The 19,851-nt window shown below is 42.5% G+C and overlaps 1 protein-coding gene across 4 annotated transcripts in view; it reads right to left on the bottom strand.

Moving 5' to 3' along the window:
• LOC112868541 (contactin-associated protein-like 3) overlaps window positions 1-19,851 on the bottom strand; it is a 194,066-nt gene that overhangs the window by 16,808 nt on the left and 157,407 nt on the right. For all 4 annotated transcript variants that reach the window (XM_086684866.1, XM_086684864.1, XM_086684865.1 and 1 more), the window contains 6 exons: window positions 12,389-12,559; window positions 11,198-11,416; window positions 8,781-9,020; window positions 7,784-8,014; window positions 6,129-6,262; window positions 5,244-5,331 (listed from right to left, as the gene is read on the bottom strand). In XM_086684866.1, coding sequence (XP_086540992.1) covers window positions 5,244-5,331; window positions 6,129-6,262; window positions 7,784-8,014; window positions 8,781-9,020; window positions 11,198-11,416; window positions 12,389-12,559 — 1,083 coding nt within the window. The remainder of the gene's footprint in view (window positions 1-5,243; window positions 5,332-6,128; window positions 6,263-7,783; window positions 8,015-8,780; window positions 9,021-11,197; window positions 11,417-12,388; window positions 12,560-19,851) is intronic.

Here is a 19,851-nt window from a genome sequence, read left to right as displayed (position 1 = left end):
ACGCTTAACCGACTGCGCCACCCAGGCGCCCCTTTTTGATGCTATTTTAAATGGAATTTACATTTCATTCTTCCTTTCATTTTCGTATTGTTCATTGCTAGTATATAGAAATAAAGTAAATTTCTGTATATTGATCTTATGTCTTTTCCCAAACTGTGTACTAGCTCCAATAGCTTTTCTCCTGGATTCCTTACAAGCCCACATTCTCTACAAATAGAGATAGTTTTACTTCTTTCTTTTTATTCTGGATACTTTTTACTTTTTTTTTTTTTCCTGGCGAAATAGCCCTCACTCCAACGAGTTCTATAGTCTTGAACAAAACCGGTGAGAATGGACATCCCCATTTTGTTCCTGATCTTAGGGAAAGACTTCCATTATCTTACCATTGAGTATGATGTCATGTCAGCTGGGGGTTTTTGTGGATGCCTTTTTTCATGTGAGGAAGGTTCCTTCTATTCCTAGTTTGTTCAATGTTCTTTATTATGAAAGCAGGGTGGAGTTTTTGGGTTTTTTTTTTCCAAATGCTTTTTCTGTGTCTGCTGAGGTAACCATGTGGTTTTCGTCCTTTATTTTACTAACATGGCATATTACATTGATTAATTTTTATCTGCTGAACCAACCTTAAAATCCTAGCATAAATCTTACTTGATCATGGCGTATAATACTTTTTTATGTTACCGAATTAGATTCCCTAATATTTTGTTGAGGATCTTCGCACTTATATGCATACTCCTGAAACTTTATAAACGTTTTGTGTCTTTCTTTCTAAATGAGATAAATTCTTTGGCAAAGCATAGAAAAGGCATACATGTCACATAAGTCACATAGAAGTCACATAATATCTAAACAGTAGTCTGTCCATGACGATGTCAGTAGGTAATTTCCACAAATTATTTATTACTCAATTCTCATATATGGAGCTCCATTTCAATTTATAATCCTTCAGTGGATTTCCTTTCCCCACACTGAAAATTGACCCATTAAGGCTTATCTGCATGACTGTATTGATTTGAACTACATTCAACCTATTGTATTCTTTCCCAGGAGGGAATAGAAAGGCACGTCTTTATTCTGCATACTTCAAAACGGATTTTTGTTTTGATATTTGGGGAATTTTGTCATTGTTTCTTTTTATGCACTCACACAAAATCAACAGAATACCATTTATATAGACATCTCTAGAGAAATAAAACTTAGCAAAACAATGCTAGGGCACCTAACTGGTTTGTTGTATTTTAAAGCTCTCCTACTTTGGGACTATAGGCCACATCCAAGTCAAGACCAGACAGAAAATCAGAAATCTAATGATGTGCATTTAAAGTAGGATTATACTAAAATTATTTTATGGTAACTGGGAAAACTTAACCTGATTGGTCACCATTAAGAAGACCACTAATTAAGAAGAACAAGGACAGCCTGTTAATTTAGAAGGTGATCCTGAACTATTCTGTCCAAAGCACATTAGGGTAAATAATAATAACGCTAAATTAGATTAGTTATGACACTATTCCGTTGTTTATATTCCCTATTATATTGCAAGTTCATTAAGGGCAGGTGCGTATATCTGTAGGTCTTGTTGGTAGACATCCAAAATATCCTGTGAGGGACAAGTGCGCATTAGGGACCACAGAAGTTTTTTTAATGAATGGATAACTCATTGAGTCAAAACAGCTAACAAAATATAAGTTCTGTATAGCTTGCCATAGTTTGCGACAACTTTCTTTGGCAAATTAATGGCTCTTTATTAACCAATCTGTTGGTCTATGAAGGGAAGCTCTGCTTATATTCTCCAAATCTGGACACAAAGCAGTGTCTCCTTAGTTACTCACTGCTCTGAAAGTGCCAGCAGAATCAGGGCAGAAGCCGTCCTGAAAGTTGTCCAGAACATGAAAAGTTTTATTCGGCTTTGATCAAGATGCATAGCTCTATGTACAGATGAAATGAATATTTATAATTTTATTAGACTCAATTGCTTCAGGCAATAAACTTCATTGCTGAGTTTCAAGTTTAATTTTTATAGCCTGAGAGAGATGCTCCTGAATATACCATTCTCGAATAAAAACATTAACGTCTTCGATTCTGCACTATTGTCCTCTGTATATTAGCTTGTGGGAAAATAAAACTTTATATGATAAAATGTATTATTCTCCTTTTTTATTAAAACGATTGCTTTTTATATAATGCAGCCTAGTTATTAAATCAATATTTCCATCGTCGATCAAAAGCCAAATTGTCTTTAAAAACATTCCTTTGTCAACTTCACACTTTGTACCTTGCATCACAGACATTTCTGAACGTGCCTCACCTCTCCTCTCAGAGGCTCGAGTCACTGAGGGCAGGAAGTTGCGTGTGGGGTGTTCATTTTGTTCGTTGACCCTATCTGTCCTGGTGGCTGGGAAAAGTCCACAGACACCTGCTGTGGCAAGGAAGGAGGGATCAGACGGCTGGGGGCAGGCAAAGCCGTCACTCCAGTCGCAGACTGCACCACTGTATGATAATCTAGCTCTGAGGTTTGCACGCCCCCTAAGACAATCAATTACTCACTCTGTTCAAACCGAGGAGAGTAACTATCCTTACTATCCAAGAAGAGTAAGTAACTATCCTTGAGTGGAGCTCAGTATCAGATAAAAAAGGAGCAAATTCTTTGCCGCTTGGATGTTAAAAACAATTATAATATTATTCAACTGACAGCCAAGGAAGGGGTTCCATCCCACTGTTCTCTGAAACTCAACATGGGCTTTGAATTTGTAGGAATCTCATAGCCTCCTCTATCTAAATGTATACTGTGATTGTCATGGGTGAAAGCCGGGGAAGGAGCTCATTTCTTTCGATTGTTTTTCCAGTTCTTGTGGTTTTCTAGACTATGCCACTTTTTAAAATAGAACAAAAAACCCTACTGGGCACTGTATGTAAGCGATGAATCACCAAATCCTACACCTGAAACTAATATTACACTGTATGCTGACCAATTGGTATCTAAATAAAAATTTGAGGGGCGCCTGGGGGGCTGAGTCGGTTAAACATCCAACTTCCGCTCAGGTCATGATCTCACGGTTTGTGGGTTCGAGCCCCGCGTCGGGCTCTGTGCTGACAGCTCAGAGCCTGGAGCCTGCTGTGGATTCTGTGCCTCCCTCTCTCTCTGCTCCTCCCCCGCTCATGCTCTGTCTCTCTCCTTCTCCCTCTCAAAAATAAAAACAACATTAAAAAATTTTTTAAATAAAAACTTGAGGGGTGCCTGGGTGGCTCAGTCAGTTTAAGCATCCGACTTCGGCTCAGGCCACGATCTCACAGTCTGCAAGTTCGAGCCCCGCGTTGGGCTCTGTGCTGACAGCTCAGAGCCTGGAGCCTACTTCAGACTCTGTCTCCCTTTCTCTCTGCCCCTTCCCTGCTCACAGTCTGTCTCTCTCTCTCTCTCTCTCAAAAATAAATAAACATTAAAAGTTAAAAAAAAAAAACTTGAAAAATATAGAATGAAAAAAATCTACTAATGTCACAAAAACATGGGTGTCCAGAAATGCCTAGAACACATCCAAAGTCACACATTAGAGACTGAGAGAGTCCCCTCCCCAGTGGGCTGCAATAGCCATAAACCTCTGCCAATGCTCAAGGGGAAACAACTGTCCTCATTTTTATTTCTGGGTTAACTGCTCGATGGTTATTTTGCTTGTGCCGCGGGGACCGGAGCCGTGAGCCACACGAAATCACCTGCAGCACCAGCTGCCTTTCTGCCAACACATCGGGAGGCCCTTTCTTTATCCACCTTGAAGGCATGATTATAAATCAGGACCACCATTTCAGCCTGAGGTCTGCTATTCTTTATCCGACGCTCCCAGCAAAGACCTCGCGGACCCTCCTTCACTGGTGTAATCAGCCACCTGTAACTGCACATGACCGGCCTGGAGCTTCCGGTGATGCTGCACCATCTAAATTACATTTTTTTTTTTTTTTTTTTTTTTACCATTTTCAAGAGCACCCTGGGATTCCTCGCCTTCCCTCTGAAAAACTAGAACTCATAATTTTTTTTTTTTTTTTAATTTTTTTTTTTTTCAACGTTTTATTTTTGGGACAGAGAGAGACAGAGCATGAACGGGGGAGGGGCAGAGAGAGAGGGAGACACAGAATCAGAAACAGGCTCCAGGCTCCGAGCCATCAGCCCAGAGCCTGACGCGGGGCTCGAACTCACGGACCGCGAGATCGTGACCTGGCTGAAGTCGGACGCTTAACCGACTGTGCCACCCAGGCGCCCCTAGAACTCATAATTTGACTACCCATCATCTGTTTGGAAAATATGATCGTTTTCCCAGTTACTGTGCTTCTCAACATATTTTGAACATCCATTCCCGTGCCTTCTCTAAATCTCCAGTTTGCGATGTTATACACGCGTGCAGCGGCCGAAACGATCAAAGGATCCGTGTATAAATGGCTGGAAACCTAGCAAAGATTCCACCGATCACCTAGGGCTCAACGGAGCCAGGCGGGTGTCACGTATCAGAACAGGAATAATAAATATTCCGCAAGAGGATTTCTGCCAAGTAACTTTAAATGTAGATGACATGGACAGTTCATGCGTAAGTGATCGAAAAGAAAAGATATACCTTCCAAAACCTACTTTTCTTTCGGTTTAATTCTTGGCGACAAAGGGAAAAATAAAGGCATAAATCATTTGATGCCTAAATAGGATAGTATTTTTACTCTGGAGCTCTCATGAACTCACAGCCATCAAGAGCGGGCGCGGGATCTTTAGGCTGCGACGTCCCAAGAAGCAGCTGGGAGCATTAAGTACATCTCAAAGCAGGGCCCAGGATATACAGCCCGACACGTACTCACTTGCTACAAGAAAACTAAGCCTTTTCTCTTCTTCTCGTAAATGTAAAGCTATACTTATCATTCAGTGGTTTCTGCATTTGACTCCTGATTAATCGAGAATCTGTGACCTTGATATCTGCTTTGATTTTGTCTTTCCTCACTTGCTAGAAAAATGCCGAGTTTTGTTCTGCCTGATTGCCAAGGGAGAGGGTTAAGTGTAAGGACTTCTCAGGGATCACCCTGGTGCCTGGAAGACAGCCCTCACTCATGACTGCAGGGGCACTCGGACAAGAGAACAGTTTCCACCTTGATTATCCCTCGCTGGGAAGCCGTGAAGACCACAGGAAGCCTTACTCAGCGCCGCGACCCCTTCCGGTGTTCGCGACCTAACGCTTCTGACCCATGGGCTGTGGGGGGACGCATTTTCTGCCACTTACCTAAAACTGTGCCCAACATAAGGGATTTGACAGCGTTGAATTCTGTCCCCGATGACAGGATAACTTGTCTCCTTGCATTCTGGTTAACCTATGAAACGTTCCACGAGAAGCAAACATCAAAATGGCAAGCAATTTTGATGGTAAGAGAGAGGGAATCACAGGGACACCAAGAAAAACGGTAAAAATCAGCCATATGTTCGAATTATCACAGAGGCTAAAAGGAGAAAGCTGTTGCATAACAATTTTTATAATAACTCAGATTTCACACCACCCCATTCCTTATTCTTTTCCCTGTTTTTCTTCTGGTTTAAGGGTCTATAATTGGTATAATCCACAAAGAGACGCAATGAGCTATTGCAAACCTTAAAGCTTTTACTTATTTCGAATAGAAATTAGTAACGAGCCGGAAAAGGTATTGTTCGTACAGATTCAATACATAAAGGCTATTCAAAGCCCAGTGCCAATGAATCATTTAAATACCGATGTTTTTAAAAATGTATTCCCACTTTAAGCAAAACCTCGCTTTTCCCCTTGTGTTTACATTTCTATGGCACTTGCTTTTTTTGTAGTCAGATGGGAACAAGTTCCCATTGGAATATCTCCAGCAGTCGCTGTAAACCAGACAACATTCCCCTACCGACAAGGACAGCTTAGCATTCATTCGAAATGGTCAAATATTAACAATAACTCCATCAGCCTCTTGCTGAACAAACACAAGAATTGCTAAACCAAACACTCTAACTACATTTTCTGTCCCCAAGACTTCCGGAAAGACCATGTTGAATGTGTATCTCTTTTATTAGGATTTATTGTCAAAGGTTTGCTTGAAGTCACACATCCTGAGCGTCACAAGTTTGGGGACTGTTGCTGTTGCTGAATCCTTACCTCTACAGAGACCATGGCCGCTTCCCTGTGAATCTTCACTTGGTGAAACTGCCCATCGGCAAGGTTTTTAAAACCAAAGTTAAAAACGTCAGGTGCCTGGTTTCTGTCCAGCTTATACCTGATCTGCAAACTTCCTAAAGAAGAGAAAAATGACATTTTTAACTAAACTAGAATCTTAAAAAACCTGTCGACGCAGGTTCTAGAGCATATTTTATTTTTATTTATTTAATACAATTTGAATCCAGTGGGCATTCGCTTAGCACACCAAGGATTTTTCCTGGAAGACTGATTGTACGTGTGCTATTCCAGGGCTGAATTCAGAATCCAATTACACTATTTTATTTAAAAAAGATTTTTTTTCATGTTTATTTCTTTTTGAGAGAGAGACAGAGAGAGCACAAGCTGGGGAGGGGCAGAGAGAAAGAGAGGGAGACAGAATCTAAAGCAGGCTCCAGGCTCTGAGCTGTCAGCACAGAACCCGACGTGGGGCCCAAACTCAGACTGCGAGCTGAAGTCAGACTGAGCCACTTAGGCACCCTGAGAATCCAATTAAATGCTATTTTATTTTATTTTATTTTATTATTTTTTAAGTTTTTATTTAAATTCTAGTTAGTTAACACGCAGTGTAACGTTAGTAAACGCTATTTTAAAAGTCAAGACCAAATGGTCTTTTTCCAAGTTCTGCCATTTTCCTTAACTAAAGGAATAAGTCTAAGTTAAGCATATAAAAACTCCAAGCTAGGCTCTAAGTCAATTATTCATGTGGTATTCATACTATTAAATGGTAAAACCTCAAGCAATATTGCATTAACATTCAGTTTCTATAAGCGTAACTTCTTTTAAGGTGACTTACTTTAATGCATTTTAATGTATTGCTGACATTTGCATAAGGATTTTTTTTTTTTTGCACAACCAGAATTTTCTCCCTAATGTTTCTGCCATAATCAAGAAACAGAGAAAAGAGAAATGATTTGCTACAGTATCTAAATCTCAAGTTATCCACAAATGCACCACTGACTCCTGTCTGTCATAGAAGCTCCAGAAGGTCAAGTTTCTGCCCTGCTTCTCTGTGAGGCAAGGTTCCAACTTGGTTTTGCTCTCCAACTGGAAAAGTCTTGGAAAACCCTGGTGGCCATGGGTGGGATAGCTCTCCTTCCACTTTTCTTTGTACGTAGAGATGACCTGAAAGGCTCAACCACTGATGGGTAAAGAACAATCCTACTCAGCCCATGCTGATCAAGATTAGATTTTGTATGGTTTAATATACTTCTTCGCTTAGAAGGAGGAGGAAACGTTCTCCATGTGCAGAATGAGATATCTTGTTTCAAAGTGGATTGCAAAACTAATTTAGATTATTCATGTCTGGTAGGAAAGACCCCGAGAAGAGCAAGGCACACATCTGCACGGGGAATACATTAAATGACCAAACTTCCACGGGAGAATGGCATCTTGAATGGAACCATGGAAATGTTAACTCTAGTGATAAACATTGAGGTTATCATGAAAAATAAACTACCCCTAAGAGAATGAGAATCTATAAGCCTTGCAATTGTGTTTCTTTTTTGTGGTTTAACGCTGGAAAAGCCCCCACCCCCCACCCCATGTGGTCCTGATATCCTAAGTCAGTCTTCTTGTTCGTAGAGTCTGACACTCACCATTGGGGGCGAGGATAACTGATAGGTACTCTTCGTAGAAGGAGCTCACGTAGAGAAGTAAGCTGGGGGCCCCTGTGGTCCGGAAGCTCAGTGTGGCCATTTCTCCGGTCAGCGTCAGATCCTCATGAAATAAAGCCGCCAAGGAGCTGGCGTTCTTACCAAAGGTGTGATTATGATGTTCTTGAAAGTTGTAGATAACGGACGAACCGCTTCCAAAATATGCAGAAATCTCTGGAATGACACTCGTTTTTGTTATGTTACCAATAACATAAGAAGAACAAGAACAAGGCTCTTCTTAATGGATAGTTACACGATATCTCTAACTCTTAAATTTTTTTTTAATGTTTATTTATTTTTGAGACAGAGAGAGACAGAGCATGAGCGGGGGAGGGGCAGAGAGAGAGGGAGACACAGAATCTGAGGCAGGCTCCAGGCTCTGAGCCATCAGCACAGAGCCCGACGTGGGGCTCGAACTTGTCAACCGCAAGATGATGACCTGAGCCGAAGTCGGATGCTCAACCGACTGAGCCACCCAGGCGCCCCGACAATATCTCTAACTCTTAAACATCTCAAGAGAGAAAATAATAATGGCATGCTTTGTTCATTGTTTTAAACATTTAATCATATTTAAGATTAAAGAAAATAATCAAGTATGGATAGAAAGATAACATCCCCACCCACATTCCCATAACGTAGAACTCAGTATTTTCTTATTGCCTGCAAAATTCCCCTCAAGATTTCCATAGCTTTGGCTACCTGGTTCTCCATGTTGACGATTCCGGATCTAACAGAAGTAGTCACGAGCTTCTCAAGAATAGAATCATGCCTCTTTCCAAGTTAAACACAGAAATTCGGGACCGAAACGAGTCTATTTAAGCTAATCACAGAGAATTGCCTTATCCCTTCTTTACAGGGTCAGATGGCAGAAACACAAAGGGAACGGGAAAATGATGCGCCGTCCTCTCCGGTCCCGGTCCCGCACGTGGGTCACACTCACCATTTTCGCAGAATGGCCCGTCGTAGGCAGAGAAGGTGCAGTCACAAGCGATACCCCTGTGTCTCTCTCTGCATCTCCCTCCGTTGCGACACAGGTGTCCATAGCTGCTGCAGTGTCCCGGGCACCCCGGCTCCACGCCCGGCGTCATTGTCGCTCTTTCTTCCAGGTCCAGGGCCAGCCCGTTCAGCCGCAGCGACCGAATGCACCCCAGGAAGCCTCTCTGTCTGGTGGCTGTCCCGCCTGCAAGGGAAACACTGCAAATGCAAATGTGTTCTTGCGTGTCTTTGCGGGATTTCGTCTTCACGTCCCACGGAGGCCATACAGATAATGTCAAAAAAGTGACCCGTCCAAAGTTTTATGAACAAATACAATTTTGAAAACAGAGGCTGTGATCAAATATTCAGAATCACCAAACGACACTGATTAAAGCCATTGACAAAAATATTTTTGAAGTCGGCCTTGGTAAATATTTATTCTAAAAAATACTTCTTTGGAGTTCCAGGGTCGCTCAGTCGGCTGAGTGTCCGACTTCGGCTCAGATCATGATCTCATGGTTTGTGAGTTCGAGCCCCCATCGGGCTCTGTGCTGACAGCTCGGAGCCTGGAGCCTGCTTCAGATTCTGTGTCTCCCTCTCTCTCTGCCCCCTCCCCCACTTGTGCTCCGTCGCTCTGTCTCGCAAAAAGAAATAAACTTTAAAAAAATTTTAAAAATACTTCGAGTTTGATTTAGAAAGATTTCTACATTTTTACATTGCTTCCTTCATAAAAAACAGAAGACCACTTATCCTTTTTAATGTTTAAGCATAGAAACTATGAGGTGCACAATAAAGTTACATAGGTGAAAATCTTTGCAATAGGATATATATTACAAATGCGTATATTAAAATATACAATTATGCATGTATGTATATATAGGTATACGTAAAATATACAAGAGTTTTGTTGTATATATGGAACATATATAATATACATTAAAATCTGTATATGCGTTTGTTATACATACATTTTTGTTATATATTTGTTATATATATGTATATAATAAATTATATATGTGATACCAACCCTTCTTAGACGTGCCATCAATGACAAATCCATGAAATCCAGCTCTCAGATCAGGGGGAGTAACACTAACTGAACACTGTAACTCTCTGTATTTCTATCATGTCTCATGGGAGCCTATTCTCACACCTGGGTGCCCAGGAGTCACCTAGAATGCATGCTAAGAACCGAGGTGGGGTTCATTCGCAGGGACTCTGATGCGGTGGGCCTGGGGTACATACGCCAGATCAGAATGTTCCGCTAGCTTCTCAGGCTCTAGAAACATCTCAGTGGAAATGTTACTTCTAGGTAGACGCTCATGCAAACTCTGTTCCTAGAAATTCCATGAGTCAGTCTTCAGCATTACAAATCAGAAAATAAAATTATTTCATTTGATCCAGCGTCACGACTTGATGTGAAGCCTACCCGGTAAGAACTGTGCTGGAAGCAGACGTTTATGGGGCCATGGGTTGAACGCGCGCGCACACACACACACACACACACACACACACACACACTCACGAACTCCCCACATGGCACCAGCCTCCAGATGCTGTAGGTATCCCCTGGCAAAGCACACTGAGTGCTAATTTGTGATTTAGATCAGTGTTTAATTTAGACCGCATCCTTATTTACTTGAAAATACATGAAAAATGACCAAGTAAGAGCTACTTCAGTAATCTGCGCGTTTTCCAAATTAGAACAGAGTTGTCTGAAAAGCCACGTAGCAAAACTTAACTTTCCCCGTGGGCAAGAGAAAAAATTATAAAAAATGAGCAAGCAAATGAAAGGGGAAGATTCCACTCCCCAGAGCTGTTGATCTTTAAAGAGCGGGCACCCAGGATAAGGAGCCAGAGTCCGGTTTTGAACCCGGCGTCTGCAAGGACTGAGCTGCAGGAGGGCGGTGCTGAGGAGCCGCGGCTGGCGTGGTCCTGGGGGGCACGGCCACGCGAGTCTCCTCCGGTCTGCGTGTGAGGGGACACTTGGCGAACCCCGCCACGATTGCAAGGCAGGTTCTCCAACTTCCCTGAGACGGGGAGCGGGAGACTCGGATGAAAATTGCTAACGGAAGTCCTATTGACAAGAAGTAACAAAAACAAATGCGAATCATCGGTGCGTATTGCGCGCCAAGCCTGGGAGTGAGTCCACCGCGGACAGGGTGTCTCTGCTCTCGGAGTTTCGAGACTGGGAAATCTAGGGAGGCCGTAATCAATGACAACAGTCTATGGGAACGATAGTAACGATCTGGGGAAAGGGATGCTATCACATGGGCGCTCGGCCCAAGGCGCGGACAGAAGTCTGCTGGCTGCCGTCACCGCCTGTCCAGTTAGGACTTTCTCTGGGTCCACACCGCTCAGCTAGAAACCGGCCGCACTCACCCACGAAGAGCTGGCTGTTGAGCTGCAACCGCGCGTGCCCGTCGGCAGGTGCAGCTTGGGTCTCGCTGGGGAGCTGGTCCACCTGAAGCGACGCTTCCTTCACATTCCTCTCTGCCCTCACGTGGTGCCACTGGTTGTCATTAAAGGGGGTGGGTGACCGCACCGTGACCTCGCAACGTCCGTTCCCCACATCAAAGGAAAAGGTCACTTCCGAGGGAGCTGCAAATACAGATACGGAGCGTCACTCGGTTGGGTCACGGGGGAGGAAGTTCAGTCTATCAAGACAGGAGGCAAGTGCCATGACATGCCCCTTATGAAAGCACAAGACAGTGACACAGGTGCACGCAGATGTCACGCTGAGCTGGCTCGGAGGGCAAGATAAATCTGTATCCCGGAGGAAGAGAAACAAAGCGATTTTTAACACACTCCTGCTCAGAGCAGACTGTCCATCTTGCTAAAAACCCTAAAGAGTCCAGATAGTCACCTAGAGGAAGAAAACTAATGTATTAGCTGGCTTCAGATGTATAAGTGGGTTTATTTAAAGGTGGTTTAAATCTTCATATACTTTAAAAGCACGACATAACGTGAAAAAATTTTTAATGCTCATTTATTTTTGAGAGAGAGAGAGAGTGTGTGTGTGTGTGTGTGTAAGCAGGGGAGGGGCAGAGAGAGGGAGACACAGAATCTGAAGCAGGAGCCAGGCTCCAAGCTGTCAGCACAGAGCCAGAGGTGGGGGCCCTACTCGGGACTCAACGCAGGGCTTGAACTCACCAACCGTGAGATCGTGACCTGAGCTGAAGTCAGATGCTTAACCCACTGAGCCACTCAGGCGCCCCACTACAAGAAACTTTGAAGTAAGGAATTGCGCTTTGAGGTACATGCGTAAGTGATGTAACCAGTCAATTAAATGAAGTGATTCTGCAACGTAGTGAGTTATTTGACCAGTTTGGTTTTAAATATCCTGATCCCACACACAGTTAGGGCAGCTAAGTGCTGCTCCACAGACTGGTATGTGTTTTCTGAATCGCTGTTTTCCTCTCTATTAAAAATAGCGAAGCAAAATAATAGAACCTTAGTATTTACGAAAGAAATACAAGTGACAGCACATTGCAATGTGGCAGGAGTTAGGTTCTCAAAGGGGTCACTGTTAACTCCTGAGCGCCTGGAGGCTTCGTCCGGGGGGCGACTCACCATGTAGCTCTAGCCTGATGAAGTCTGTGATCCCCAGGTTCTCTACAAACACCCCAGAAGGAGCTGTTGTCTTAAAAAAGAAAGACACATCAGCACTGAACTCTCCGCGGAACGTAGGGAAATGAAGGTATGAAGTCTCCGTGTTGAAGGAAGCTGAGTTCCAAAATGAATCTGTTTCCAAAAAGAAAAGACAGCGACAATAGCAATGAAACAGAACAAACAAGAACTACATTTTGGATTTCTAGCATTTTTTGCTGTTAAGTGCCATCAGGGGAGATAATCACTGGAAACGGCCTGTTTTTTAAAGAGAACAATATTATTTTAAAATTATCATAGAAGGGCACCTGCGTGGCTCAGCCGATTAAGCGTCCGACTCTGGAGTTTGGCTCAGGTCATGATCTTAGGGTTCCTGAGTTTGAGCCCTGCGTCAGGCTCTGCTCGGTCAGTGCAGAGCCCGCTTGGGATTCTCTCTCTCCCTTCCTCTGCCCCTCCCCTGCTCGCACTCTCTCTCTCAAAATAAATAAATAAACCTAAAAAAAAAAAAATGAAATTATCATAGAGTAAAATTGACTTTTAGAGAAAAATTGATGTTACATGAGTTTTAATACATGCGTGGAGGGGCACCTGGGTGGCTCAGTTAAGTGTCCCACTTCGGCTCAGGTCATGATCTCGCAGTTCACGACTTCGAGCCTTGGGTCGGGCTCTGTGTTGACAGCTCAGAGGCTGGAGCCTGTCTCTAGTTCTGTTTCCCTCTCTCTCTCTCCCCTCTGTTTGCATTCTGTCTCTCTCTCTCCTCTCTCAAAAATAATTTAAAGCACTAAAAAGATTTTTTTTTTAAATACACACACGGATTTGTACAACCATCACCAAAATCAGGGTAAAGAATAGTTCCATCCCCCCAAAACTCCCTCTTGCTATTTCCTTATAGTCACACCCTCCCCCCACCCCCAAGCCCTGCCTACCATGATCTCTTGTTTTGCCTTTTCCTTTTGACATTGGCTTTTTTTTTCACTCAGCATAAATCCTCTGAGATTCACTCGGGTTGCCACGTGTTGTTACTATTCCACCAGGTGGATGGGGCCGCCATTTCTTTGTCCACATTTAGCGGACAGATTCGGTCATTTACAAACAGAGCTTCTATAAACACTCGTGCCAATCAAGCACGTGTTTGTGAATAGTCTTCTTTCTTGTTTTCCAACCTGTATGCTTCTCCCTTCCTTCCGTACATTATTGCACTGGTTACGACTTCTAGTATGATTGAAATTGTGGAACAGAAGTGGTGCGATTGGATATCCTTATCTTGTTCCCAGTCTTGCGGGGGGAAGGCGGGGATCAGTTTTTCACCAATAATTGTGCTAGGTGTTCTGGATAGGGATACTCGTTATTAGGATGAAGAAGTTCCCTTTTATTCGTAGTTTGCTAAGAATTTCATTGTGGATGCTATCGTGATACAAATTACCACATTGATTCATGATATAATCATAATACGAATTATTGTGTTTCTATCAATTGATGCAGAAAAAGCATCTGGTGGGATTTTTCTTCTTTCAACTGTTAAAATGGTAGATTACATTGACTGATTTCCAAACACAGCTGACCCCTGAACAACCAGGGGGTTAGAGGCACTGACCTTTGCACAGTTGAAAATCCATGTGTGACTTCTGACTCCCCCAAAACTTAACTACTAATGGCTTACTGTTGACTGGAAGCCTTACTGGTAACGTCAACACATACTTTGTGTGTTATATGTATTAAATGCCGTATTCTTATAATAAAGTAAGCCAGGGAAAGCGTAATATTATTAAGGAAACCATAATGAAGAGAAAATATTTACAAGACTGTACTGATTTATTGGGGGAAAAAATGTGCATATAAGTGAACCTGCACAGTCCAAACCTGTGTTGTCCCAGGATCAGCTGCACTGAATCAGTCTTGCATCCTGGGGTAAATCCGTCAGTGTCGACGTATCATTCTTTCATATATTCCTGGATTTTTTAATTTTTTTTTAACGTTTATTTATTTTTGAGACAGAGAGAGACAGAGCATGAACGGGGGAGGGGCAGAGAGAGAGGGAGACACAGAATCGGAAGCAGGCTCCAGGCTCTGAGCCATCAGCCCAGAGCCCGACGCGGGGCTCGAACTCGTGGACGGCGAGATCGTGACCTGAGCTGAAGTCGGCCGCTTAACCGACTGCGCCACCCAGGCGCCCCATATTCCTGGATTATTTACTAATGTTTTGTTGACGATTTTTGCAAATATGTCTGTGATGATGCTATCTGTAGTTATCTTTTTTTTTTTTTTTTCATTTTCTTTGTCTAGTTTGGATATCAGGGCCACGTTGGCCTCACGTAATTTTGGGAAGAATTTCCTCTTCTATTTTCCAAAAGAGATTGTGCAAATACGGTGTTATTTCTTTGGGAGAATTCACCAGCAAAACCATCTCAGACTGGATTCAATTCCATGACTACTTTTAGGTCTGTTCCAGTTGTCTGTTTCATCTTGAGTGAGTTTTAGTCGTTAGTGGTTTTCAAGGAATCGATCTGTTTTATCTATGTTGGAAAATGTATGTGTGTAGAGTTGTTTGGAGATTGCCATTATTATGCTACTGATGTCCGTGGGGTCTGTAGTGATACTCCAGCTTTCACTCCTCACATTGGTAATTTTTCTCTTTTCTCTTTCAACAGTTCTGCTAGAGATTTATCCATTTTATTGATCTTTCAAAAATATTTTTTCCTCTTATAGATCTCTATTGGTCTGCTTTTAATGGAATGGCTTTCTCTTCATATCTTTATTATTTCCTTCCTTCTGCTTACTTTGAATTACTTTTTCTTCTTTTTCTAGTTTCTTATGGTAAAAGCTTATCGAGTTGAATTTTTTTTTCAAAACACAAGCATTTAATGCTATAAATACCCCTATAAGCACCGCCATAAATGTACCCCACCATTTTGATATGTTATATTTTCCTTATTATACAGGTCCATATGTTTCATAATATCCATTTGAGACCTCCTTGACTCGTTTATTAGTTAACAGTTCGGGGTTAAATTTCTGAATGTTTGTGGAGGCACTCACTGTCTTTGTTACTTACTTCTAGTTTAATCCATTGATGCCAAAGAATGTATTTTGTATGGTTTATTTGGTAGTCGCTAAAGTTTTCTTGTGACAAAGAATACGCTATATCCGTGTGCATGTGAAAAGAATGTGTATTGTACTGTTGGGAGGGAGTTCCATGAACGTCCATCGGATTCTGTTGGTTTTGTGGCGACATTCAAGCTTCTGTACCCTTGCTCATTTTCTCTCTCTTAGTTGCATAGGCTAATGAGAGAGGCATATTGGATTCTCTAATTATAATTATGAATTTGTCCATTTCCCCTTTCCATCCTGGCAGTTGTTGCTTTTACGTAGTTTGAAGCTCAGTTATTAGCACACCCATTTAAGATTCTCATGTCTTCTTAATCACTTCTTGTGTCTATTCATTTTCTATGCTTTCAAGCAAAGATTTTAATATAGAAAGTCCAGCTTTATTCTAATTAGTAATTAGGCAGTGTGTCTTTTCCTGTCCTTATTTTGAAACTTCTGATGTCATTATATTTGAGGTGAGTTTCTTGTACACAATACATAGTTGAGTTGTAACAATCGGTCTTTCAACTGGTTTACTTAGACCAATCTCATCAAATACAAACGTCGACATGTGGGATTGGGTTCTACCGTTTTATTTCTTCCTGTTTGTTACACCTTTTTTTTCATCTGCTTCGCCTTTTCTGTCTCCTTTTGGGTTATTTAAACATTTTTTAGTATTCTGTTTTTATTTTTCCATAACTATTCCTTGATTGGTTATTTTAGAAATTACAGTATATGTACTTACATATACTACAGTATAAGTATTTACATGTACTTACAGTCTGTTCAGAATCTCCATTTCAACCACCTTGGCTGATTTGTAAAAATGTCACCAACAATTCTGTCACTTTCCCTGCTCCCCTTTATGTTGTTGTTGCTAAACGTATTACATCTGTGCACATTAAAAACTCTATGAAATGTTGTATTGTTTGCTTTTAACCCTCAGATATTTTTACATAACTCAATAGTAGAAGAGTCTGTTAAACTTACCCAGATATTTACCATATCCGGGTAAATATTTTTTAAAACATTTTTTTAAAAGTTTTTTTTAATGTTTATTTATTTATTTATTTTGAGAAAGACAGAGAGTGAGCTGGAGAGAGGCAGAGAAAAAGGGAGACACAGAATCTGAAGCAGGATCCAGGCTCTGAGCGGTCAGCACAGAGCCTGGCGCAGGGCTCGAACTCAAGGACTGCAAGATCATGACTTGAACTAAAGTCGGACACTGAACTGACTGAGCCACCCAGGAGGCCCAGATATTTACCAATTTTAATGCTGTTTTTCTATCCCTGATGTCCCAGATTGCCTTCTGATATCATTTCCCTTCTGTCTGAATCTTCCTTTAGAAAGTCTTTCAAAGCATCTTCTGGTAACGAATGCTTTTAGCTTCCCTTCGTCTGAGAATTTTATTTTATCTTCATTCCTGAAGGAGATTTTTGCTGAATATAGAATTCCGGACTGACAACCTTTTACTTTTAGCACTTGAGAAATGTTCTACCACTTACTCTGGCTTTCATATTTCTAATGAGAAAGTCACTGCCATTTGAGTTGGTGTTCACTTATAGATGACACATTACTCTCTCTGGCTGATTTCAAAAAATTTCTGCCTTTATTCGCAGCAGTACGATTACGATGTGTCTGGACGTGAATTTCTTTGAGTTTATCCTGTTTGAAGTTCATTCAACTTCTCAAGTCTGTCTTTTGCCAAACTTGGAAGATTTTCGGCCATTATTTTTTAAAGATATTTTTTCCGGTACCACACTCTTCTGTCTGCTTCTGAGTATTCAATTACATGAATGTTAGATCTTTTCTTGGTAACTCATGGTTCCCTGAGGCCCTGTTCGTTTCTAGATTTGTTTTTTTTTCTTTCTTTTGTTCAGATTGAATCATTTCTATTCATCTTTAAGGTCACTGACCGTTTCATCTCAGATCTGCTATTTGGCCCTTCTAGGGCATCTTTTATTTCAGTTTCTGTATTTTTCAGTTCAAAAGTTTTCATTTAGCTCTTTATAGAGCCTATTTCTCTGATGAAGTGCTCTTTTTCCATTTGTTAAGAAAGTGTTTATGATTACTTATTAGGGCTCTTACGTAATAGCGGTTTCAAACTCTATCAGATAATTCTAACCTCTGTATCGTATTTGCATTAGTATCTGTTGATTGTATTTTCCTAAACCAGCTTAGATTCTCCTGGTTCTTTGTGCTAAGTAATTTTGGATTATTTCCTAGATATTTTAAATAGTATATTAACAAACTCCAGGCTTTGTTTAAAGTTTGTGGAGCATGTTGAATATAGACATATAGATTTCAATATCTATATACAGATAAAGAGATCTGTATATAGATACCGATATATATATACGCATCTATATCTACCTGTATATATCTTATTTTTTTATACTTTTTAATTTATTTTTTATTCATTTAGTTATTTTGCAGGTAGTCGGCCTGGTTAGGATCTGGCCACACATTCCAACGGGCCTTCTGTGGGCTGTCTCTAATGGCAGTCCAGTTTGCAAAGGTTTTGCAGTACTATTCAGATCTGCCTCCCTCATGCGCCACCCAGTGGCCAGTCTGGGTCTTGGGTGGTAGCCGCTCCGCTCAGTTCTCAACTTCTATGGTCTACGATTCGGGTCAGATCCATTCGGATCAGATCCAGTAGCTCTGAGGTGAGCCCAGGACTTCGTAAACGACGTATGGCACGCCTTCCTGAACAGTTCCCTCTCTGGGCCCTTCCAGGTACTTTCTGGTCCCCTGGTCTCCCTTCTCAATCACGGGACCAGAAAAAGGGTCGTTTTTAGCCTGCTCTCTTGTGTGCTCTATGCACCTCTGCAACTCGACCACGTCCATCGCCAAGCGACGGGTGAGAAGAGAAAGAAAACAAAAATAACGGGAGTCCGCCTATGGTCTCTGAACCAAAGCTGCCCTATTCAGAGCAAAAGGTCCTTTCTGAAGTTCTGGCTCTTGTGAGCTCCCGGAGCAACTTCTGTTGCTATTTCCATGGCTCTGCCTGGGGACTGGGGCCTCAGAAAACACCAGAAAAAGAGAGAACTGGGATCCCTGCATTCCCTGAGAGTTGGGACTCCTCTGTTCTCTCCTCCGGTCGGGGCTAGAGGGCTTCTCTTGGAACCCTGTCTGTCTGTGACCCAAGTCCGCATCTGGGACCAAGGCTGAGCGATGCTGGGGGGAAACGTAAACGGTGCATTCTTGCTGCTATTTGCTTCCCAGCGTCCCGAGACGGCTGCTTCAAGGCATCCTGTCCAGGTTTTAGAGGGGGACCCATGGGGAGAGGGGAGCCGGGCCGTGCTAACTTCATCTTATCCAGAAACAGAACCGTGGTCTGCCTTTTAAGATCACAAGTGGAAAAAAAATCTCTTCCTACTACCATTCAGTCAAGGCACGTGACTACGTTCTTCACATTTTGACTTTCCACGTCTCAAAACTGACGTTGTCCGAGATAGGAAACGCTTACTTTTTCTCAATAGCAAGGTTGAGAAGTGTCAGAATTTCTTCACAAGGCAACATCTCCTACGGGATGGGCTGTGTGGCTCCACGGGCTCAGAAGGCCACAGCCTCGGTGGACGTTGTGCTTTGGCCTCTCCTCTGACGTGAGTGCCACTGCAGAGTTCGGGGCAGAGGACCGACATGGCCTGACCTGGGCGCCTGGCTGTCAGGTGGAGTATCAGCTCGGTGGGGAAAAGGCAGCAGCAGACAGGCCGGCGAAGCCGCAGCAACAACCCAGGTGCTGGTGGTCATGAAGGTGGATTCGGATCCATTTTGAAGTTGGAAACAACACGACTTGTGGGTGAATTAGATGTGTGTTGGGAAAAGAAAGACGTTGTGAGTGACCGCCATGTTTTCAGTCTAAGCAAAGGGGGAATGGAGTTGCTGTGTACCAAGGTGGAGAAGGTTGTTGCGGAAACACTTTTTCCCCTCATTTTCAACAAACTGATTTCGCAATGCCTAGGGAAATACAAGCCAAGGTACTGAACAGCCAGCTGGATGCCAGGGTTGGGAGTTCAGGGAGACTGGGCTTGAGGTGTAGACGGGGGACTCACTGACATCAGTGTGGTACGCGTTATGCCAATGTCCCCAATGGGCCTGTTGGGAACAGCTGGAGGGCAGAGAGAAGGGGGGCTGAAGCTCGGGGGACCCCAAAACACGATGCCACTGGTGAAGTGAAGGAAGATGGAGGGAACCCAGAATGTTGTGGTATGTTGGCAGTAAGGAGGCGAACCAGGAAAGGAGACCAAAGTGGCCGATAAAGGTCAACTCAGACAACACCGGAGAATAAAATTTGGATTTAGCAACATCGAGGTCTCATTGGTGAGCTGGAAAAAGCAGTT

The sequence above is a fragment of the Puma concolor genome, chromosome D4 (genome assembly GCF_028749965.1).
Source record: "Puma concolor isolate L17-30 chromosome D4, mPumCon1.1.hap2, whole genome shotgun sequence".
Taxonomy (NCBI): Eukaryota; Metazoa; Chordata; class Mammalia; order Carnivora; family Felidae; genus Puma; species Puma concolor.
This window is presented reverse-complemented; position numbering and strand designations above follow the sequence as displayed.